This window comes from Eptatretus burgeri, chromosome 3 (assembly GCF_056783735.1).
Source record: "Eptatretus burgeri isolate ZD-2024b chromosome 3, Ebu_testis_v1, whole genome shotgun sequence".
NCBI lineage: Eukaryota > Metazoa > Chordata > Myxini > Myxiniformes > Myxinidae > Eptatretus > Eptatretus burgeri.
Window position 1 is genome coordinate 102,876,747 of NC_140963.1, and position 22,920 is coordinate 102,899,666.

The 22,920-nt window shown below is 42.2% G+C and overlaps 1 protein-coding gene across 10 annotated transcripts in view; it reads left to right on the forward strand.

The window, feature by feature from the left end:
• Positions 1-22,920, forward strand: part of LOC147030560 (growth factor receptor-bound protein 10-like) — a 250,037-nt gene that overhangs the window by 105,451 nt on the left and 121,666 nt on the right. For all 10 annotated transcript variants that reach the window (XM_085874741.1, XM_085874749.1, XM_085874740.1 and 7 more), the window contains 2 exons: positions 9,319-9,532; positions 10,800-10,926. In XM_085874741.1, the coding sequence (XP_085730867.1) occupies positions 9,319-9,532; positions 10,800-10,926 (341 nt within the window). The remainder of the gene's footprint in view (positions 1-9,318; positions 9,533-10,799; positions 10,927-22,920) is intronic.

The following is a 22,920-nucleotide window of genomic DNA, read 5'->3' on the forward strand; positions in this document are numbered from 1 at the left end:
TATTTTTATTTATTTTTTTCCCCCTTTTCTTGCTATCATCGCTCCCTGTTCTATTTAATTTATATATATATATATATATATATATGTATATATGTATATATATGTATATATATATATGTATATATATATGTATATATATATATGTATATATATATATATATATATATATGTATATATATATATATATATATATATCTATATATATGTATATATATATATGTATATATATATATATATATATATATATATATATATATATATATATATATATACATGTGTATATATTCTACTCTCTCTCTTGTTTTTCCTTTGTGGAGTTTGAGAGTGAGTGAGTGCACTCAGTTCAAGGGTGTCTTTTTTACCCCGAGGCATTGAGTGTTATTGCACCTAAATCATGGCGATCATTGAGCTGTTTGAGTCTTTAAGTGGGAAAAATGGGTTTTCGTGTACGCCACCACCCGAAATCTCAGTTTAAAAAGTTGTTTTGTGTGTCGGAAAATTAATCGGCATGCATAGTGTAATACTGCATTGAGAATGAATCAGCGTGTTGTTATCTTCGCTAAAGAGGAAATGGTGGCGCAGCTTGTGGAGTCAGGACTGACTGTGGAGCCGGATATATTCCTCTTCATATCACCCCTCAATGTTCCATCGATGAAGGTACTCCTGTCAAATATTCCTCCCTTCATCAAAAACGAGCAGATGAAAACTGCTTTAGAACAGTATGGCACTGTTGTTTCAAAAATAACTTTCATTCCTGTTCGCTTTAAGGACCACAGTACAAAACATATTCTTTCCTTTCGACGTCAACTATTTATTATTCCAAAGCGAAACATTCGTGAGCTTGACGGGATGTTAAAAATTGAACATGAAAAGTTTATTTACCGCATCTTTGCTACATCACAGACTTTAGTGTGTTACAAATGTGGACAGTATGGTCACATGAAAAATGAATGCCCAAGGGGCATTGAAAAAGAATCAAGTAAAGTTGAAAATGTAAATGAACCTGAGGTCACTGGGGTGTCCACTGAGGCAGGGGAAAACTCTGAAAATCAAACAAATGCAAAAAATGAGTCTGGTTGGGTGACACGAGGAAAACGAAGGCACCAAAGTGCAGTTTTAGTCGAACCTTCTTCATACGCAGAAGCAGTCGCTGTGAAGAGGGTTTCACTCAATCGGAAAGAGAGTAACCAAAATCCTTCAGATGTTTATGCTTGTCCTCTCACATGTGATGACGAGGAGACTATGGAGCTTCAAAACACACCATCAGTAGATGTCCCAGGCGGAGACGAAACTTGTTCTGGCCATACAGTCGGTAGTCATACACTGAAGCAGGACGTTCATGCGGAGATTGTGTCTAACACCCAAGAACCAACTGTTGAAACCATAGTCGTGCCTAATACCTCAGAACCAGCAGTTCAGACTACAGTAGAGCCTAATAACTCAGAACCATCTGTCCAAACTATAGTTGTGCCTAACACCACAGAACAATCTCACCAAACTGTAATTGCACCGAGTACCATAGAACTGCCTGTCACATCTACAGCCACACCCATTACCTCAGTGACTTTGAAGCAGACACCTGAAAAGTTCGAAGGAAATCTGCTTCCTGAGGATTCCTTTTTCGTGAAACCATTTCCAATGTCTGCTATATCTGTAAAGAAAAAGAAGCTGAAATTGAACACGAGTCGTGTGATTCCGATGATACTTGTTCAATATCAGATTCTTCTGAGTTGGATGGTGCAGCTGGAGATTCACAAGACCACAAGGTTGTAAATGCCCCTGCTCCTGCGAAGGTGATCAAGTTCCTCCACAACACCTTTTGGAAAAAAATTAAACTAACCGATTTCTTTCCGGAACTCGATAAATTTATGCTTACCGCATTCCTTATTACTAAAAATCCAGCAGCCTATGGCGCGAATGAATCCCACGTGCACAGATTGAGGAAATATGTAACTCTGGCAAGGAAAGAACTTCAGTAACCAGTACCCACCTATAAATTACTAAAATGGTTCTGTCTCTTGCTTGTTTAAACATAAATGGGGGCCGCGCCCCTATACGTAAAACACATGTTCGACTGTTACTTGATCAAAAGCATATTGATGTAGCTTTTCTTCAGGATGTGCATTGTGGACCGACTTGTTCTGCAGAGTGGCAAACCACAATAAGGGGTTCTTGGTTTTTCAGTTCCTTTGATTGCTGCAGTGCAGGAGTTGCTTTCTGGTTTCGATCAAGTCTTTCATCGGACCAAATTGTTTTTCACGAATTCATGCAAGGTCATTTGGCTTTTGTGGTTTGTTCTTATGGAGGCTATAAAATCACACTATTAAATGCTTATGTCCCAAGTAATCCTGCAAAAAGAAACGAATATTTTTCCATTCTTGACGATTGTTTATCCCAGATTGATTTTAGTAGTCTCGTGTGCCTCGCTGGTGATTTTAATTGTACCTTGGAGCCAGCTCTGGACCGTAATGGCTCAGAACCTCACCCTGAGAGTGCAAAAGGCTTTGCGACCATTTTAGCAAAGTATAATTTGGTTGATGGTTGGAGATTGCAGCACCCCAAAGTTAAACAATATTCGTGGTGTCAAGCTTCCAATAACAGGGTATCGTTCGCTCGCTTAGATCGATTTTATGTTAATAATGATTTTCGGAACTTTATATTGTCTACGGCAATTTCTCCCTCTGGCTTTTCGGATCACCACCTCGTTTCTTTAAAATTAACTTTTCCCGATCTTCAACGTAGGAGTGCCTATTGGGCTCTAAATGTTAGTCTTTTGGAAGACTGTTTTTTGCAATGCCTTTAGAATCTTTTGGACTTCTCTTTACGGAAGGAAAAATACTTTTCATAGCAAGCTACAATGGTGGGATATTGTAAAAATCCACATCAAAATCTTTTGTCAGCAGTATAAACTTCATCACTCTCGGGATAGTCTTTCAAGGATAACGATTCTAGAAAAAGAGGTTTTAGAATTGCAAAGAAATCCTCTTGAGTTGAACAGAAATCAAGGATTACGTAAAGAATTTATAACTAAAAAAGAACTTCTTCACAGTCTTGTCAATGAAAGGGCCAAAGGAGCTTTAGTGTGGCTTAAGATTAAAAATTTGAGTCTTTTTGACACTTCATCAAAGTTTTTCTTCTCTTTGGAGAGGAAAACTAAAGCACAACAACAACTATTATCTGTACAATCACCTGAAGGAGGGATAGTTAGTGAACCTAAGATGATTAAAAGAATTGTAGTCGATTATTTTTGTTCTTTATTCTGTGCGAAAAAGATTGATTTGAATGTTGCAAAAGCTATAATTGAACCTTTACCTAAGTTGTCTGAGTCGCAGCGAGCCTCTTTGGAGAGTTCCATCACGCTGGAGGAGTTGGGTCTTGCTCTTTCCAGTATGGCGTCCGGGAAAGCTCCTGGTCTGGATGGAATCCCCTGTGAATTCTACAAAACCTTTTGGGACATTATCGGACCCGAACTTTTGGAAGTACTCAAGGAAAGTTTTCAAGTTGGGGAGCACCCCCTAAGTTTCCGGCGAGCCGTTGTTTCCTTGTTACCAAAGAAGGGAGACACCCAGTTACTCAGAAATTGGCGTCCTGTCTTCTTACTGACCACCGACTACAATATTTTTTCAAAGGTCCTTGCCTCTCGCTTAAAATTGGTAGTCCAATCTTTGGTGCATCCTGATCAAACCTGTTGTGTGCCTGGATGATCAATATATGACGATCTTGGCGCTGTTCGTGATATTGCTGATGTGTGTGATCTTCTGCATAAAAGTACTGGCTTAATCTTTATTGATCATGAGCATGCCTTTGATAGTATAGATCATAGTTATCTATTTGCTATCCTAAAGGGTTTTGGTTTTGGTCGTATTTTTGTATCATATATTCAGTTGTTGTATCACAATATTTATAGTTTATTCAAAATAAATAATGAGTTGATTCCTCCCTTTACTGTTACCAGAGGAATAAGGCAAGGGTGTCCCTTATCCGGACTCCTTTATGTTCTTTCCATTGAACCCCTTTTAGTTAAATTGCGTGAGAAGCTTGTGGGATTCTCTGTCGCTCTGGACATACCGCTATAAAAGTTGTTGCTTATGCAGATGATATCTGCACTACAATTCAATGTCAAGAAGATGTATCTGAGCTACTGAAAACTATGAATAATTTTACCCTTGCTTGCTCAGCCAGAGTAAACTGGACAAAGAGTTATGCCTCCTTTTTTGGATTAGCAATGCATTTTTCCTTCCCAACACTACCTAACAATTTATCCTGGAAGAATAATAGTGTTTACCATTTGGGTGTACACCTTGGTGATGCTCAAAGTATTCAGAAAAACTGGGATGGACGAACAGACAAAGTCTACTCCAGACTTCAGAGATGGAGGGGCCTTCTGTGCAAATTATCATATCATGGAAGAGTTTTGGTTATTAACAATTTGGTCTCTTCCATCTTGTGGCACAGGTTTATTGTCTTGCAGCCACCTGCCTGGCTAATTAATAATATTCAAAAACATCTGATCGATTTTTTTCTGGGGTGGTATGCACTGGCTTTGACCAGGTGTGCTCAGCCTTTCTCGTAATGAGGGGGGTCAAGGGCTTGTTGACATCACCAGCAGGATCATGACTTTCCGCATTCTTTTTGTGAAAAAGTTGCTTTATAACCACATGCCTTGGGAGAGTTTGACCCTTTGTTTGCTAAAGCAAGCGGGCAGGCTAGGATATGGCCGTGAGCTTTTTTTGCTCGACCTCCTGAAGATCGACGTGTCACCACTTCCTCTGTATATGCAGAGTGTGATCAACGCTTGGCAAGCTTTATCACTGAAACGTGAGGTCACTTCCTTTACTGCCTTGATGTTCTTAAATGAACCAGTTTTCTACAATCCCTGTTTTACAGGAATCCCATCCTGTAGGGCTTTTGTGCAACATTTTGTGGGGTCCAATATACTTCTTGTGCACAATCTGCTGGATTTTTCAAAAGAAAGATGGAAATCTGGTCATGAAATCTCCACCATTACTGGGTTGAAATCAATTCGGATAATTGGTCAGCTTTTTTCTGCTATCTTAAAGGCATTAATGAGTTTTGGAGTGGGTTTCAGGAGTCTTTTTGATATTGTGGATTTGCCCAATCAATATGCCTTCCCTGTTTTGCTTTTGGACTGGGATGGCAAATCTGTACCTTTAAATTCCATTGAGAAGGGGAACCTGTATTCCTTTTGTATTCAGTATATTTTTGCTGATTCAGTTTATAGTCCTTTCGGGATTCAATGGAAAGAACATTTGCCAACTTCGACCCCTCTTGTCCCTGCATGGAGAGGTTTATATGCCCCCCCAATTTCTAAACGTTCGGGCGACCTGCAATGGAGATGAGTGCATTGCATCCTCCCTTACAATATCTTATTGCACAAGTTTTCCAATGAGATCCCGGAATTGTGCCCATTTTGTGAAAACAATGAAACGCTTTGTCATGCATATGTAGATTGCATAAGACTTGTCCCTCTTTTTCAGTTTTTGCATGATATTCTTTTAAAGATGGGTCTTTCTTTTTCCTTGGTGAAATTTATTTATAGTTTCCCTATTTCCTCAAGTTTCAAATCTGAGACTGCTTTGGCCAGGTTTTTGGTTGCTGAGGCAAAAATGGCAATTTATAAGACAAGGAAAAAGAAGGTGGAATCAGCGGATGCTTGTTCTTGTGTTTTATTTACCTTTAGAACTTTAGTTGTGTCACGCATCCAGCTTGATTTCTTTTTCTGTTGCAAGTATGGGAGAATGCAGGATTTTGTTGACAAATGGTGTGTAAAAAATGTTCTTTGCTCTGTTGTGAATGAATCACTTGAGTTTCCTTTCTGATTTAAAATGTATGAATCAACCTAAAATGTTTTTTTAAATAATTGGTTGTTCATCTGTTTTGGAAAGATAATTTTTTCTACCTTTATAAATACCCTCTTGTTTGTTATAATATATTTTGTTTGCTTGCTATGAAAAACGGTTAAGTGTTGTGCTGACTCCTTTATCTCATTGGTGAGACACCTTTTTATACTTTTGCAATAAAAGAATATAAAAACTCTCTCTCGCTCTCTCTCTCTCTCTCTCTCTCTCTCTCTCTCTCTCTCTCTCTCTCTCTCTCTCTCTCTCTCTCTCTCTCTCTCTCTCTCTCTCTCTCTCTCTCTCTCTCTCTCTCTCTGTAGTAGATAGTAGAAAAATCGTGCAAATTATGATACAAGCATCAGATTTGGCATTTCTGTTCTGCAGGGCTTTCTGATCAAATCTGCCCGATTGGCCATTTGAAAATACAAATTTTGAAAAATTTGAAAAAAAAAATAAAACTTCAAAAACTGGCTGAAATTCGCAAGTGAACATCCCAGACAGAGAACCAAGGGGAGATGCAGTCATCATTGATGGCTCAGCACGTATCAATGCCCTACCTCCATGCACTTCAAAGATATTTGATGACTATGCTGAAGAAGACATCATCGCAAAGGTGGAATCCTATGGTGCCAGGTACGAGAGGGTGGACATAGTGTTTGATGTGTACAAGAAGTCAAGTCTGAAGTCTGAGGCAAGGTCGAAAAGGGGGCAAGGAATCAGAAGAAGAGTGACAGGAACCAGTAAGACCCCAAGTAACTGGAGAAGCTTTCTTCGAGATGACAGCAACAAGACTGAGCTGTTTCACTTCCTTGCGGAAAAGATGTGTGAAGCACAGACGACAAGCACAGTCATTGTCACAAAAGGAGAAGATGCCATTAGCAACACAAGGAAGTCACTGGATGCTGTGTCTCCATGTTGTCATGAAGAAGCTGACACTTGAATATTTGTACACGCCAGGGATGCAACGACGGATGGTAGCAAGTCCATGATCATTAAGGCTAATGAGATGGACGGAGATTAGTTTTTAGCTTTCAGAGAGTCATAGCAATATCTGTACTGCCATCCTTACAGGAACTAGGTCTTGAGAACATGTGGATTGCCTTTGGCCAAGGAGCCAAGGCACGTTGGATTCCAGTCCATGAGGTAGTTTCTGCAATAGGACCTGAGAAAGCTCGAGGAATCCCATACTTCCATGTGTTCACTGGATGTGACGTCGTGTCTGCCTTCCGCGGTAAAGGGAAGAAAACTGCATGGCAGACTTGGAACGTCTTTGATGATGTTTCTGAAACATTCACCAATCTCAGCCAGCATCCAACATTGATTCGTGATCTTGACTTTTTTGAAGTTTTTTTTTTTTTCAAATTTTTCAAAATTTGGATTTTCAAATGGCCAATCAGGCAGATTTGATTAGAATCCCCTGGAGAACATATGTGCCAAATTTGATGCTTGTATCATAATTTGCACGATTCCTCTCAAAAATTGCTGTTATCTGCCCCACTATCTCTCTCTTCTCTCTTCTCTCTTCTCTCTTCTCCCTTCTCTCTTCTCTCTCATTAGGTTTGTTCATTGCTTCCATTGTTATATGTTGAACATAGGTAATTTTGAATGTAGCCTAATTTGTTGCTCCACAACAGTTAAAGGGTGATTATTATGAGGCAAACAAATTATACACACACGCACACACTCGAGTATATCTGCTGTGATAGCTCCTGTGGATTGGCCTGTTTGGGTACCAGGTGCTGGAATTGTGCACATGGTTGTTTGAATTTTTATCTGCCTCAAACAATTGTCACAATATAATACAGTTGAAGGAATTCTTCTGTCTATGATTGCTGTTTATTTTGATGGGGGGAATCTCCTGTTTAAACTATCTTTCCAATGTGTGATAAATCTATTACATTCTTTCTGCTTAAAAAAAATATATGTTGGAAATTAATTACAAGGCAGACGTCAAACATACAACTGGAATATGAATTTTGTCAAGATCCTACAGCATGAAGAATTTTTTTATCGAGATCCTCCAGTCTCCTGCTCCTCCTCTGCTCCAATTGGTTCATCTGATCGTATGTTTGTGAAAGTCAACACATCTGGCTATTCTCAAAGAACTGCCTCAACGCCGGCGAGTCCGGCAGTTCACATGGTCAAATTGGCAGGGACTGCCAGCAGCCATCTCTCTTCAGGGCTGCTCTCCCATATCTACTTCCCCTGATGTCCACTCGGCCTTGGAATTCTTCCACAGAATCTTGCTCTCTCTTATGCACAGATTAATCTCATCTCGTCTTCAGTTATCATACCCTTCTTCATAGTTATCATAAAGCCTTCTTCTTCTGGACGTATCTCGTGCTTTTGATAAAGTCTGGCATCCTGACTTACTCTCCAAACACTCTGCCTATGGTATCCAAAGCCAACTCTACACATGGCTTACTGACTTCCTACACTCTTGTAGCCAATGAGTGGCTTTCATCAGAATCCCCTCTACCTATCAAGGCTGGTGTGCCCTGAGGCAGTTTTAGTGGCCCAGTCCTATTCCTGTTCTTCATCAATGATCTCTCTGACTCCCTGGGAAATCCCCTTCATCCATTTTTTTTGTATACACTGTTGAGGCTCCTATGAATGCTAATACACAGAACGTACAACAAGGGGAGCAGGAGACAAGAGGGGCAGGAGAGGGAAGGGAAAAATAGTGGGGAACAGAGACATGAGGAGATCTGTGGAAGGGAGAAGGATGGGGCGGGGTACACGGGGTGAACAAGATGGACACGGCAGGGACTTCCAGGTCCTTACATGACAGTCATTTGCTGATGACTGCAATCTCCAGCATAAGTAACATCCCACATCCTTCAGACAGGTAGCCTGCAGCCTCTTCTCTCTCTCTCTTCAGATCTTCACAAAATCACAAGTTGTTGAAACATTTGGAATATGTCTTTCAATACAGACAAATTCACACTCTCACTGTCTCTCTCCTAAAGAACTGTCTGGCACCCCCCACCCCAACCCCCACCCCTCCAAATATACTTTCTTAACAATCCTTTTGTGGAAGTTCAGTCATGAAAACTCCTGGATCTCACTGTCAGCCATGATCTTTCTTGGGCAAACCACATTTCAAGGTTGGTCTCTAAAGCCAGACTGGGCATCGTCTCCAAACTTTGCCTCCAAACTGGGCATCTTACATTGTTTAAAGTCCTTCCCTTCTAGATTTTGATTTTGTACCTTCCTCTCTAAAATAAACTTTAGATTTTGTACCCAAAAACGATCTCTCCTGAAATTACTGAAAACGACACTAACCTGTGATGCATTTTAACTGGCTTTAACTTGCAACTAAAATACAGGTTCCATAGCAAATGAAAGACAAAAATTAGTATCCTATAATCTATTGCAATTAAGTGTGTCACACTCTCTCCTTTTCTTGAAGCTTTGTGCCGAGTTTTCTGATGGATCGTTTCCCGATGCTGGTGTGTAGATGACGATGTGGACTTGGAGGCACTTGTGAACGGAATGAGCGCCGCATTTGATGGAGTCCGAGGCTTGGTTGAGTCTGGCCTCTCTGGATCACCTCGTCCTGCTTCTCCGCACGTTTCTTCTCAATCGTCTTCACCTCACCCGATCGCACCCAACAACACACTAAACCAACGATTCCACTGCCCCTCTCAGCCTATGCACATCAAAAGGGTTAGGTATGTGATATTCATGATAGCAATGTCTCATTTCCAATCTTATTTTGCCGAACCTGCCAATGTTGTGCTTTCAATGAACTTCGATACTACTTGGTGTTTCCAGCTTTGTTGGGAATGAACTTTACATGAGGAGTTTAAAATATTTGTGCTTTTCTTAACCACCTTTAAAACTGTACAGTAAAGCATGTGAAGAATGAAAATGAGATTTAATGATGAATTTATAATTTGTTGCCATATGTAACGAGGAGGCTGTTGTTGTTATTGGTGCTTGCATATTGGACCGGTTTTCGATAACGAATTTGGCCTGCTCATTACGTCATTACTGAGGCACAGCTGTGCCACTAGCCTTGCACACTAGGGTAGGAATTTGGAATTTGGAATCTGGTCAGGGTGCTGGCGACAATGGATATTCTTCATCAAACGACTAGTTGTGGTCGTTAACATGGACCAGCAATCAAACCTGGTAGACAGGACACCCGGCTCAACGTCCCATTTGTGGGAAGGTGTACTCAATGATACAATTCCATCTGCAAAGCACCACTCAGACAGTTTATAATCAGGTTGAGAATCGAAGCCAGATTAAACAACCCAGAGGCAAGTGCACAGACTCGGAATTACCCTCGAGGACCAAGATAGGGGTTGGCATTAATGATTTTGAGAGAAGACTATTAGATTATTGATAAGCTTGGGGGATTATTTTTTTTAAAAAATTTGAAGTCTGTGCTGTTTTTTTCCTTCCCATTCCGAATTTGACCACCCTTGCATTCATGTACCATAAAGGTAAGGATTTGTTGACTTGATGATAATATATCAGACCATTTTATTTCCTAAAAAAGAAAAAGAAGTAACACACAAACAAAAAAACAATTGAGAATGAATAAAAAAGAGAACATAGGTCTCTCTCTCTCTCTCTCTCTCTCTCTCTCTCTCTCTCTCTCTCTCTCTCTCTCTCTGTCTATCTCTCTCTCTCTCTCTCTCTCTCTCTCTCTCTCTCTCTATCTCTCATTCTCTGTCTATCTCTCTCTCTCTCTCTCTCTCTCTCTCTCTCTCTCTCTCTCTCTCTCTCTCTCTCTCTCTCTCCCTCTCTCTCTCTCTCTCTCTCTCTCTCTCTCTGTCTATCTCTCTCTCTCTCTCTCTCTCTCTCTCTCTCTCTCTCTCTCTCTCTCTCTCTCCATATGTGTGTCACAATGCTCGTTATTGACGCTTTATTGCTAAAGAGGACAAGTGGAGAGTGATTCCTCTCTCGGTTCTTTATCTGGTCACGCAGGCGACTGCTGGAGGATGAGCGGCAGAGTTCTTCCCTCCCAGCAAGACCCTCAGTGCTGACAAGTTCGTGTACCTCTCCATTACTGGATCGAGGCCTGCCCAGGCCTTGCCCACATAGCTCTGTGCAGGTTAGTGTCGAACCATGTTTTGGAGTTTGTTTGTTTGTTGTTGTTGCATCGTTATATTGATGAATTTGTCTTCACAAACAATTTAAAACTTTTGATTTCAGACTAAATTGTTGGCAACAACTACAAACATCATCATTTGATGTTTGACACCCCGTCGGCCAAAATCCTTGTGATGTGGTGTCCTCAACAGGAGTCACTGTTTGCACTTGTTGGAGTATTTGTTGTTTGTGTCATGGGGTGCTCGGGTTGACAACAATTGCATCGTCCTGGTGCCAGGTATTAGCTGAAGGGATTTTATTCAGCGATAATAGACCAGACAGATGAATGGAAAAATAACCCTGCAGCACGCAGAGTATAAACACACCATAAGTACAATAATCAACTCTCCTCACACATCGAGGCCAATAAAAATAACATCACCAGTATGACAAATCCACTGCCTTGCTTAGGTAGAGTTTATTCCCACGTCCAGAGTGTATTCTCATCCCTCTAGGAATCTCTTCCTGTCTTTCTGTCTAACTTCTCCAACATCACTGAATTTTCTTTGCTCAAAACTAATCTCATCTCCAGATCTCAAATGAAATAGCTAACAACAGTCTAGTAACTCTAGTTAATAATTCAAACAGTCAAAAGATCAATCAAACAGATTAATTACTTCAGACAGCAAACTTCCAATCCAAGCCTGGAGTAGGGACGACGAGACAAACTGGAGCAAGCCCAATTGTCCTTTGCATTTCACCATCACAAATCAATTTCAACATATTGAATTGACCGTTTTTACAGCCATTTTTCCCTGCTGTGCAGGGGTTGGGCTTTTTCTTGAGGCAATGTTTTATGGCCGGATGCTCTTCCTGACGCCAACCCTGGTCGCCTCTTACGACACACAGGGATATGGTACACCTATTCTAACCGGGGCATACACCGGAACCAGTACACTGGCACTCATTTCGCCGACCTCGGAAGGATGACAGGCTGAGTCAACCCCCTGGTGTTAATTCAGCAGCCAACGGGGCTTGAACTCAGGACACTGGGATCCCAAGCCGCTGCCCTAACCACTGCGCCAACACCAGGCTAATTTCAACATATTGAATGAACTCTTTTATTCATTCCTACCTGAAGTCAACCTCAAAAAAGTTATTGCATTCACAGTGTTGTCAACGAGTGATGGGATGAACAACCACTGCTTCAGCCGTCAACCAGCAATGCGGATGATCAGATAATCACTAGAAGTGCACAATCTAATCACTATAATCACAAGTCTCTGTTGAGACTTCCGGTTCTGGGTTTGGAGCATTGGCAGGTCTCCTTGGGGGCTCCCTGCTGACGATCTCAAAGTTAAGTTTCCGGTCGTTATCTGTTCCGTTTTAACTGTTTATTTTCTCACCTACATGTTACTGTGTGTTCCGAGTTCGGTTTTGTTTCAAAAATCGTGCTATTTTGTGAGATTTCGTCGAACTTGTCTTGTGGGTGCTTGAGGCCTATCCTTGAGTATAGAGGCCTACCCTTTGTTCCCCTCGGTGTACAATCATGTTTATTTGTTTTTTCTCCCCATTATCTTCAATTTCTATCTTTCCTACTTTCTTAACGTCCCCCATCCCAACGAATCACTCTATTTCTTATCTTTAAAAAAAATAAAAAACCGCTACCTTTCTCCGATTCTTCTTCTTCTTCTTCTTCTTCTTCTTCTTCTTCTTCTTCTTCTTCTTCTTCTTCTTCTTCTTCTTCTTCATCTCCTCTTCTTCTTCCTCCTCTTCTTCTCCCTCCTCTTCTTCTCCCTCAATTTTTTCCACAACACTTCTATGACCTAATCTGTTGAAAACTCTCTCAAACATTAATAATAATAATAATAATAATAATAATAATAATAATAATAACAAAAAGATCTCTTGTAATGCTTCATCTTCCTCTTTCACACGTGTGGTACTCTTTACTGTATCATAATGCACGACTCTTCTACGATTTAAACAGACTGCTCTCAATTCGACCTTTCCTTCATTCCTTGCCTTAAAAAATCCAACTGTTACAGCGTTTCTTCTCTCCATTCTCTGAATTCACCTTTATTGCTTCCCTCAAGAAATGTGTTTTATTGCATAACTGACCTTAAACTTTTAAAAACCCCATTTTGCAATGAATGTTTGCTTTCCATCAACCATTCTTTTTTTCCAACTTCAGTGCCAACTCACTCCTCTCACCCCTCACTCTCAAAGCAACCATCCCACTCTTCTCCCTCCAAGCCTCCCTCTCACCTCTCTCAAAAACTCCCCCCTCACCTTTCTCCCACCATTCATCCCCCTCACTCATCCTTCCCAAAGTTGCCCCCCTCCTCCCATCCACAAAGCAGCCTCCTTCCACTGCCCCCTCACCTCCATCTCTTCACTCCACCTCCTCAAATCCTCAACTGCCTTCTTCCCCCTCTCTTGTCCCCCTCTTCTCCAGCACCACAGAGCCTTTCTCCTCCTCATTTGGCCCCTCCCCAAGCTATTCTGCAATCCCTCACACTCTTTCAACAACACTCCTTACCTCCCCCTCGTCCCTTGTCCTACCCTCCCCTCCCCCCCACCCCTGCACCCAAAGCCCCCTCCCCTACCTCTTCATGAAAAGTATGGACCTCAAATATCCGGGGCCTTCGCTCAAACTTTTCAGATCTTTCCATACAGTTTGCCACTGACAAACCAGACATAATCTGCCTAACAGAAACTTTCCTCCCCCAAGACGTGTCTGACTCCCAAGTATCTCTTCCTGGTTACTCCCTCCTCCAGTATGACAGACCTGAGCATCGTCCTGGTAGAGGAGTTGCTCTCTTCATCAAAGACTTTATTCCTCACTCTCCATGCACTGCACTCACTCCCCCACACCCCCAGGAATACCTCTGGCTACGGCTTCCCCTCAACTCCCACCTCATGTTTATATGTGTTCTGTACCGTCCATCTAACAGTGATGACTCCATCTACACCTCACTATCTGAAAACATGGACCAACTTCTATCTTCTCATCAAAAGTCTCTCTTCCTCTTATGTGGTGACTTCAATTGTCATCATGCCAGTTGTCTCAGTGTGGGTACCTCTGTCACCTGTCATGGCACCTCAGCAAAAGCTTTCTGCGACTCATTGGGACTGACTCAATCGGTCAACTTCCCTACCCGGATCTCAACCAATGGTCCTCCATCTCTTCTGGATCTGATTTTGACAAATTTCCCTGACAATATCTGCTGCTTTTCTTCCACTCCAATCGGTTCTTCTGACCACGTCCTTGTCAAAGTGGACATCTCTCTAGCTATTATCAGTGAACCACCTCACCGCCGTCAAGTCTGGCATTTCACTCAAGCCAATTGGCAGGGACTCCAAGCAGCCCTCAAAGTTATAGACTGGTCTCCTATCGCTACTTTCTCCAACATCAACTCATCCTGGGAATTCTTTCAAAGAAACTTGCTCTCCCTCATGCACAGATTTATCCCCTCTCGTCTTCAGTTGTCCTCCCCTTCCTCCCGCCCTTGGTTCACTGAAGCTTGTAGTGAGGCAGTTGTCCTGAAACAATTTGCCTTTGCCTCATGGAAAGCAAACCCAACTGAGAGTAATCTCAGTTCCTTCCATAAAGCTCGGAACAAGTGTGTGTCTACTCTCAGGAGAGCCAGAAAACAACATCTTTCTAATCTCAAGTCTGAACTCTCAAACCTCTCTCCCTCCTCAAAATGCTGGTGGCGTCAAATCAAATCTGTTTCTGGTGTATGTTCCCCCTCCATCCCCTCCCTTACCTCAAATGGCCGCACTGCTGATACCGCACGTGAAAAAGCTGAATGCCTAAACTCTGTGTTTGCAGCTAAATCTTGTGTCCAAAACTCATCACTTTCTCTACCCACCTTACCCAGTCGCACCCAACTGTCCCTGGACTCTGTGTCCTTTTCTCCTGACAAGGTGGAGAGCTTGCTGTCAAACCTCGACTCAGATTCTGCAACCAGTCCAGACGGCATCAGCCCACCTGTCTTCAAAACCTGCTCTTCTTTGAACCCTCTCTCTGTTCTATTCACCCTCTCATTTGCTCAAGGCCATCTGCCATCTGCTTGGAAATCAGCAAACATTACTGCCCTGCACAAAAAAGGTGCAAAAACAGATCCCTGCAACTACAGACCAATCAGCCTTCTCCCAATCATCAGCAAGGTTATGGAATCCATCATCGCTTCAGACATCAAATCCTTCCTCTTCTCCAATGGCTTGATTTCTGATCATCAATTTGGTTTCAGACCAGGTCACTCTACCCTGGATGTGCTGCTTCTGCTCTCCCAACAATGGATGGAAGCCCTCAATGCCAGACAGGAAATCCGAGCCGTATCCCTGGATATATCACGTACTTTTGACGCAGTCTGGCACACTGCCCTGCTCACCAAACTCTCTTCCTATGGTATCCAAGGCCATCTCCACTCATGGCTCGCAGACTTCCTCTCCTGTCGCAGTCAGCGTGTGGCCCGAAATGGAGTTCTTTCATCCCCCCTTCCTGTCCAGGCTGGAGTTCCTCAAGGTAGCGTTCTGGGCCCCGTTCTTTTTCTGGTTTTCATCAATGATCTCTCCGACTCTCTGGAAAATCCTCTATCTCTTTGCTGATGACTCCACCCTCTGCCGTACCATCGGTCATTCCTCAGACTGGCAAGCAGCAGCTTCTTTACTCACTGCTGATCTGGATAAAATCATAAACTGGTCCAACACGTGGAACATGTCTTTCAATCCGGACAAATGTCACACTCTCACGATGTCTCTTTGAAAGGACCGTTTAGAAAACCCCCCCATCCACTTTCTCAACAATCCTCTGGAAGAAGTCCTTTCTTTCAAGCTTCTAGGTCTCACTATCTGCCATGACCTTTCATGGGAAAGCCACATTTCAAACCTCACCTCCAAAGCCAGTCGCCGACTGGGAATCCTCCGTCATGCAAAGTCCTTCCTCGGCCCTCCTGAGCTCCTGACCACTGACAAAGCTTTTTACCGCAGCCTGATGGAATACTGCTCTCCCCTCTGGGCTTGTGCTCCTGCATCCCACCTCTCTCGGCTTCATGCTGTAGAAACCAAGGCATTTCGGATCATCGGCATCTCCTGCAATGAGGCTGAGTCTTTGGGCCTCTCACTCAATCACCGCAGGTTGGTCGGTGGTCTTTGTGTCTTCTACCGTCTCCTCTCCAGCCTCGCCCCCCCCGCTCTCTGCGATTTGTCCCCACCATATTTCCGCAGGGCGCTCAAGGTCCGCCAACAACGCCCTTCTGGTAAAACTACCAAAATCAGGAATCACTGCTCACCTTCACTCTTTCATTCCTCTTTTTCCCACCTTTGGAATAAACTCCCTCACTCTATTCATTCCCATTCTTCCGTCCAGGCCTTCAAAACAGCTGTTCACCACCACCTCTTATCATCCCCCATCCAAATCCTCGATCTTTTCTACCCCCGATAATCCACCCAAACCCACCTCCTTCAAATTCTCTGCTTTCCTTCCTGAAAGTCCCTGTAATGTCCATCTTGTATTCCCCATGTTCCCCACCCCATCCCTCTCCTTTCCACAGATCTCCTGATGTCTTTGTTCCCCACTATTTTGTCCTTCCCACTCCCTCCCCTCCTGTCTCATGCCCCCCTTGATGTGCGTTGTGTGTTCGCTCTCATACAAGCCTTGACAAGGTATACAAAAAAAAAAAATCTGCCAAACACCGATGTCCCAGTTGGCATGGGAAGCACCCTCCTTCTTAGGCCCAGATCAGGCCCTACCCTGCAACTCATATCTGTTGCTTCCTCCATTACAGTCACTGCCCACCGGGCTTCTTTCCATGGCCAATTTGTACAGTCCATCAAGGGTATCTCTTGGTGCAGTCCTCCAAGGGTACCTCTCTGATAAACTCGCTCTCAAAGTTTTTCACTTTATCTGAAAGGATGCGGGTTGCCATTTTATGATGTACAAACCACCGTTCTCTAAGGGCTATTGCCACTGTTCATACAGTCTGATCCCGACATGAGACTGCCATTGAAAATTTTGTGAAAGCATCCATTAGCACCAACACATCTTCGATCCTTCCCTTCCCACTGTCAAGTTTCAGAAAGTGTATAGTCAACAATTCCTGAGGTCTAAAGGTGGTCTCACCGAAGGGGTAGGCGCCTTAGCTGTCACGCACTTGAAACAGTTATTTACAGTGCCTATAGAAAGTCCACATCCCCTTTCAAATTTTTCACCTTTTGTTGCCTCTTATTTCCTGGAATTAAATTGCATCAAGTTAGACTTTTCCCACCTTTATTTACACGTCGTATCCCAGAACTTCCAAGTGAAAAACAAATTCCACAAATTTCAGAAAATTTATTAAAAATACAAAACAAGAATATCTTGGTTGGATAAGTATCCACCCCACTTGTAATAACAATTGTAAATTAGCTCAGGTGTAAACCATCACCTTCAAAATCGCATACCAAGTTAATTGGCCTCCACCTGTGTTAAACTGTAGTGATTCTGATCATTTCAGAATAAAATCAGCTGTTTCTGTAGGTTTCCTCTGCTGGATAGTACATTTCCAAGCAAAGACTCAACGATGAGAACCAAGGAGCTAACAAAAGACCTCCTGGATAAAGTTGTGAAAAGGCACAGATCAGGGGATGGGTACAAAAATATTTCAAAGGCCTTGAATATTCCATGGAGCACAGTCAACACAATCATTCAGAAGTGGAAGACTTATGGTGCCACCAAGACCCTGCCTAGATCAGGCCATCCCTCCAAAGTAGATGACCAAGCAAGGAGACTGATCAGAGAGGCCATCAAGAGTCCAATGGCAACTTTGAAAGAGCGACATGCCTATATGGAAAAGACTGGTTACTGTGTGCATGTGATAACAACATCCCAAGCACTCCACAAGTTTGGCCTGCACGGTAGGGTGGCAAGAAGGAAGCCATTACTCAAAAAATCCAACCTGAAGTCCCATTTGAGGTATGCATAAACACACGAGGAGATTCTGAAGCCATGTGGCAAATGGTTTTTTGTGGTCTGACGAAACCAAGATGAAAATTTTTGTCCGAAATGCAAAATGTTACGTTTGGCGCAAACCCAACACAGCACATGACCCAAAGAATACAATCCCGACTGTGCAGCATGGTGTGTCAGCATCTGATGCTCTCTGCAAGTAGCCGAAATTGAGACAGAAGTTCACCTTTCAGCATGACAACGACCAGAAGCACACAGCCAAAGCTACACTGGAGACTGGAGTGGCTGAGGAACAAAAAGATAAATGTCCTCGAGTGACTCAGTGAGAGCCCCGACCTCAATCCAATGGAAAATCTGTGGCATGACTTGAAGATTTCTGTCTAACAACACTCCCCATGCAACTGGACTGAGCTTGAACAGTTTTATACAGAAGAATGGGCAAATATTGGGTATGCAAAGTTGGTAGAGACCTATCCCAACAGACTCTGAGCTGTAATTGTTGTCAAAGGTGTTTCCAAGTATTAACTCAGGGGGGTAGACACTTATCCAACCAAGATATTCCAGTTTTGTATTTCTAATAAATTTTCTGAAATTTGTAGAATTTGTGTTTCACTTGGAAGTTCTGGGATACGATGTGTACATAAAGGTGGAGAAAGTCTCATTTAACGCAATTTCATTCCGTGTTATAAGGCAACAAAAGGTGAACATTTTGAAAGGGGGTGTCGATTTTATATAGGCATTATATGCACTTCTTTGTCTGCTTGCATATCCCGGGCCAATAACACCTTTTCTGTGATAGGCTGGGAGTTCAACCAATGACCTGGTGGCCCCATTTGTCAAACATCAGTTCAAACATCAGTGGTTGCATCGCTTTGGGTGTGAGAAGTTGTCTTATTTTGCCGAATACCTGGGTTTCCACTTCTCGATACAGTATGCCCGTGTGTTCTCTGAAACGAGGCCACTTGCAAAGCCAATTTGTCACTTTTGGTACCTCTCTGTCAAACTCAAAACCCCGCTGCCATTATTGGTTCCATAGTTCCCAAGCTGCGCCCAATGTAGCATCTTCCTATCTGCAACTTAGCCAGGACCTCGTGAGAGTACGACTTCGGTCCATTTGAAGAAGTCTTGGCTGGAACCGGTACTTTCACATCTGGGGTCGCCATAGCATGTAAACCCAGAAAACAAGCCATTTCCCTCGGTTCAATGACCATGTCATCTCTGGTGGTTGAAAACAATTAAGTCATCCTGGTGTCAGGTATTAGCTGAAAGGATTTTATTGAGCAATTTTCGACCAAACAAATGAATGGAAAAAGAGCACACACACAACACGCTGAGTATAAAAACACCTTAAGTACAATCATCAACTGTCTTCACTCATCAATGGCAACCAAAATAACATCACCAGTTTGACAAATCCACTGCCTTGCTCACTTCGTGATTATCCCCACGTCCAGAGTGTAATCTCATCCCTCTAGGAATCTCGTAAACTTCCTGTCCAACTTCTCTGACATCACTTTGAATTCTCTTTGCTCAAGATTAATCTCAAATCCAGTTCTCAAATTAAATAGCTAGCAACAGTATAATTAATTAGTCAAACAATCAAAAGATTAGTCAAACGAATTAATTCCTTAAGACACCAAACTTTCAATCCAGCCTGGAGTGGGGACACAAACTCCAGCATGTCCAAGTCCTTTGCATTTCACCACCGGGGATCAACTTCAACATACTGAATGAACGCTTTTATTCATTCCTTCCTGAAGTCAACCTCCAAAAAGTTATTGCATTCATAGCGTTGTCAACCAGCAATGTGGATGAAAGCGCACAGTCCACCCAATGCCAATGTCCCAGTAAGCGCGGAAAGCACCGTCCTTGTTAGGCCCAGAGCAGGCCCGACCCTGCAACTCATATCTGTTGCTTACTCCGTTACAGTCACCGCCCACTGGGCTTCTTTCCACTTCCTACTGGTGCAATCCTCAGTCCTCCAAGGGTAACACTCTTGAGAGTGGCTGATTGATCCACCAGAGTGCCCTTCACACGCTCTACCAGGCAGACCTCGTCCGACCGTTCACCCACTCACCCCCTCTCTTTCTCGCTCCTGCATCCTCTTCTTCAACTTTCCTCCCGGCAGTGACGTCACCCCCCCCCCTCTTTCCACAATTTTACAGGGAGATCTCTTGGCAAACGTTGCCTATTTTTAGCTTTATCAAATCAAAAGCCATTACGATGGCATAATCTTTTATTTAATTTCACATCCTTTAAATAAATTGACTTGTTAACATTTTAACACAAACAACTACTCTCTATTGAACTGAAAGGGTAAAATTGAACACACAGCAAATTTCACTTTCTGACAGTTGTTTAATTAATTGAATAAATAAGGTTGTCATACACGTGTGATAAGCAATCCACACATATATATATATATATATATATATATATATATATATATATATATATATATATATATGTATTACTAAAATTCTCACCTTGTATGTATGTATATATGTATGTATGTTTGTATGTTCCTGAAATACAGCCAAAACGGTACACGATAGTGCAAATATTTTCAGGCCACCTTACTCACCATTTTCATGCGGTGTGCCGTATCAAGTTTTTCATTCAAATCGGGAAACGAAAAAAAGTTATTAAAAAATCAATTCCCGATTCATTCAAGTACTTTTCGGAAGAATTTGATCAATGCAAACAACCTCAGTGGTATAGTTCGCTGGGGCTATCTTTTTTTTAATCAACCGCTGTCACAATGGGAACCCAACGGGTTCACGGGTCATCTAGTTCTTTATAAACTCTACACTTGGCTGTCACACAGAGTTTCCAACAAAGAAGCCATTTCTTCATCATAACAAGCTCGAATGAGCTAAGATCCTCATCCTCTTAATGATGACGTCATAAAAACGAATATGACGTCATTGTGATGTATCAGGTTTGCGATAAATTATATGGGCGAATGCCCGGCTTGATTCCCGCAAACAAAATTCAAACAGCTTGCCCAGTTTTGGAGATAATGGTATCGGCGATTTCCATTAGCGGCGATATTATGACGTCAACTTTTTTTCTAGGAAGAATTTCCAAAATCGGAGATGGTTACTGCCTGCGCGTGGGCTTTCTGCAATACATGGCAAGTTTCACGAAGTTCATATAGGGTATTTTTACATATATACGCCAAGTGTCAGGAAGTTTCGATGAAAAGTGTATGCTGTGAAACAAAAAAGTCCACAAGAACAACAACGTGCGTAAGACTTAGATCCTCCACGAGGATCTAAAAATACCCTGCGCAGACAGTAACCATCTCCGATTTTGAAAATTCCTCCGAGAAAAAAAGTTATGATGTCAAAATATCTCCGCTAATGGAAATCGCCGAAAAAATTATCTCCGAAACGAGGCAAGCTTTTTGAATTCTGTTTGCGGGAATCGAACAGGGCATTGGCAGAGATGAATTACCGCACATATGATACATCACTATGACGTCATATCAATTTTTATGACTTCATTCCTATTTTTTCTCATTTTTTGTTTCACAACCCAGAGTTTTCATCGGATCTTCATGAAACTTGCCATGTATATGCAGAAAGCCCACGTGCAGGCAGTAACCATCTACGATTTTGGAAATTCTTCCAAGAAAAAAAAGTTGACGTCATAATATCGCCGCTAATGGAAATCGCCTATACCATTATCTCCGAAACTAGGCAAGCTGTTTGAATTTTGTTTGTGGGAATCAAGCCAGGCATTAGCACAGATTATAATTTATCGCAAACCTGATACATCACAATGACGTCATATTCGTTTTTATGACGTCATCATTTAGAGGACGAGGATCTTAGCTCATTCGAGCTTGTTACATATATACGCCAAGTGTCAGGAAGTTTCAATGAAACTGTAGGCTGTGAAACAAAAAAGTCTACAAGACCAACAACGTGAGTAAGACTTGGAGATCCTCCACGAGGATCTAATAAAACTGTCATCAGAAACAGCTTTTCATTCAAAAACTGCTTTATTTTGGTAGTTTTTCTGGCTTTTTATTTTCCAGCACTATTTTCAATCAGTCATTGTTTTTTAAGGAATGTTGAAAGGCACCCTGGCTAAATTCGGAATTTTTTTTGAGGTAAGGAACTCTGGCTAAATTCAAAATTCCTGCCACCTTCAATCAAACCTCAAGTCTGACCATCCATTTCGTGAAAGACTCAGACAAAAACATTGCCTGGCTGACACAACAATAAGGTGGGAATCATTGGGGTCATTAAAGTAATCACAGGTTTTATACGAGCCTCAACATTGTGTTCAAAAAATATAAAAAGTAGAATAGATTTTGTAGTAGTAAAGGTATCATGTCTCAGGTGGCATCAGCAGAGCTGGTGGTAGTGAGAACCTGGTTATGAAATTAAGGAGAGTAAAGGGAGGCAGAGGGCATCGGGATTTGTGGGGTGGGGGCGTCACGATTCACCCATTTTGTACACTTGATATGTACATTGCAAGCAGATTAAACAACTAGCCTCATGCTCTTTTTTTTCTTTTGATGGATACCTTTTGATGCTCAATGATGCAACACCCTGCCTGTGATGCACTTGGATGATAATCGGGAGGTGGATTTCATTTTACCGGGAATTGAATCGAGACGAGAAAATCCCGAGTACTCTTTAGTTAAGGATTACAGATCCATCGGCAGTGCCATGGAACCCTTTGGTGGCATTTCCAAGCTGCTAGTTAGTCTCTTCTGTTTTTCATGATTATTCCTTGTGCTTTTTGGTACAACTTTAAAATTGTACATGTACGTATATTTACCTATATCCCTTTCATGAACCGTGAAACTGATGAATACGTTTGGGTCACGGTTTGGCAAAATCCGTTCTGCTTGAGTAGCTTGGTGACTCAGTATGGGTAGGGAGCATGAATATCTGCCAGCCATAGAGACGTCTGGATCATACGGCAAAGGATGGTGCCCTTTTGTGAAAGTCGACGTGGGCGGATGCATGTGTTACCAGCCTGAGCTGACCGAAGAGGCCTTGTGGCTAACTTCTCTACCCCGTATGTTCTCATTCCTGGCTA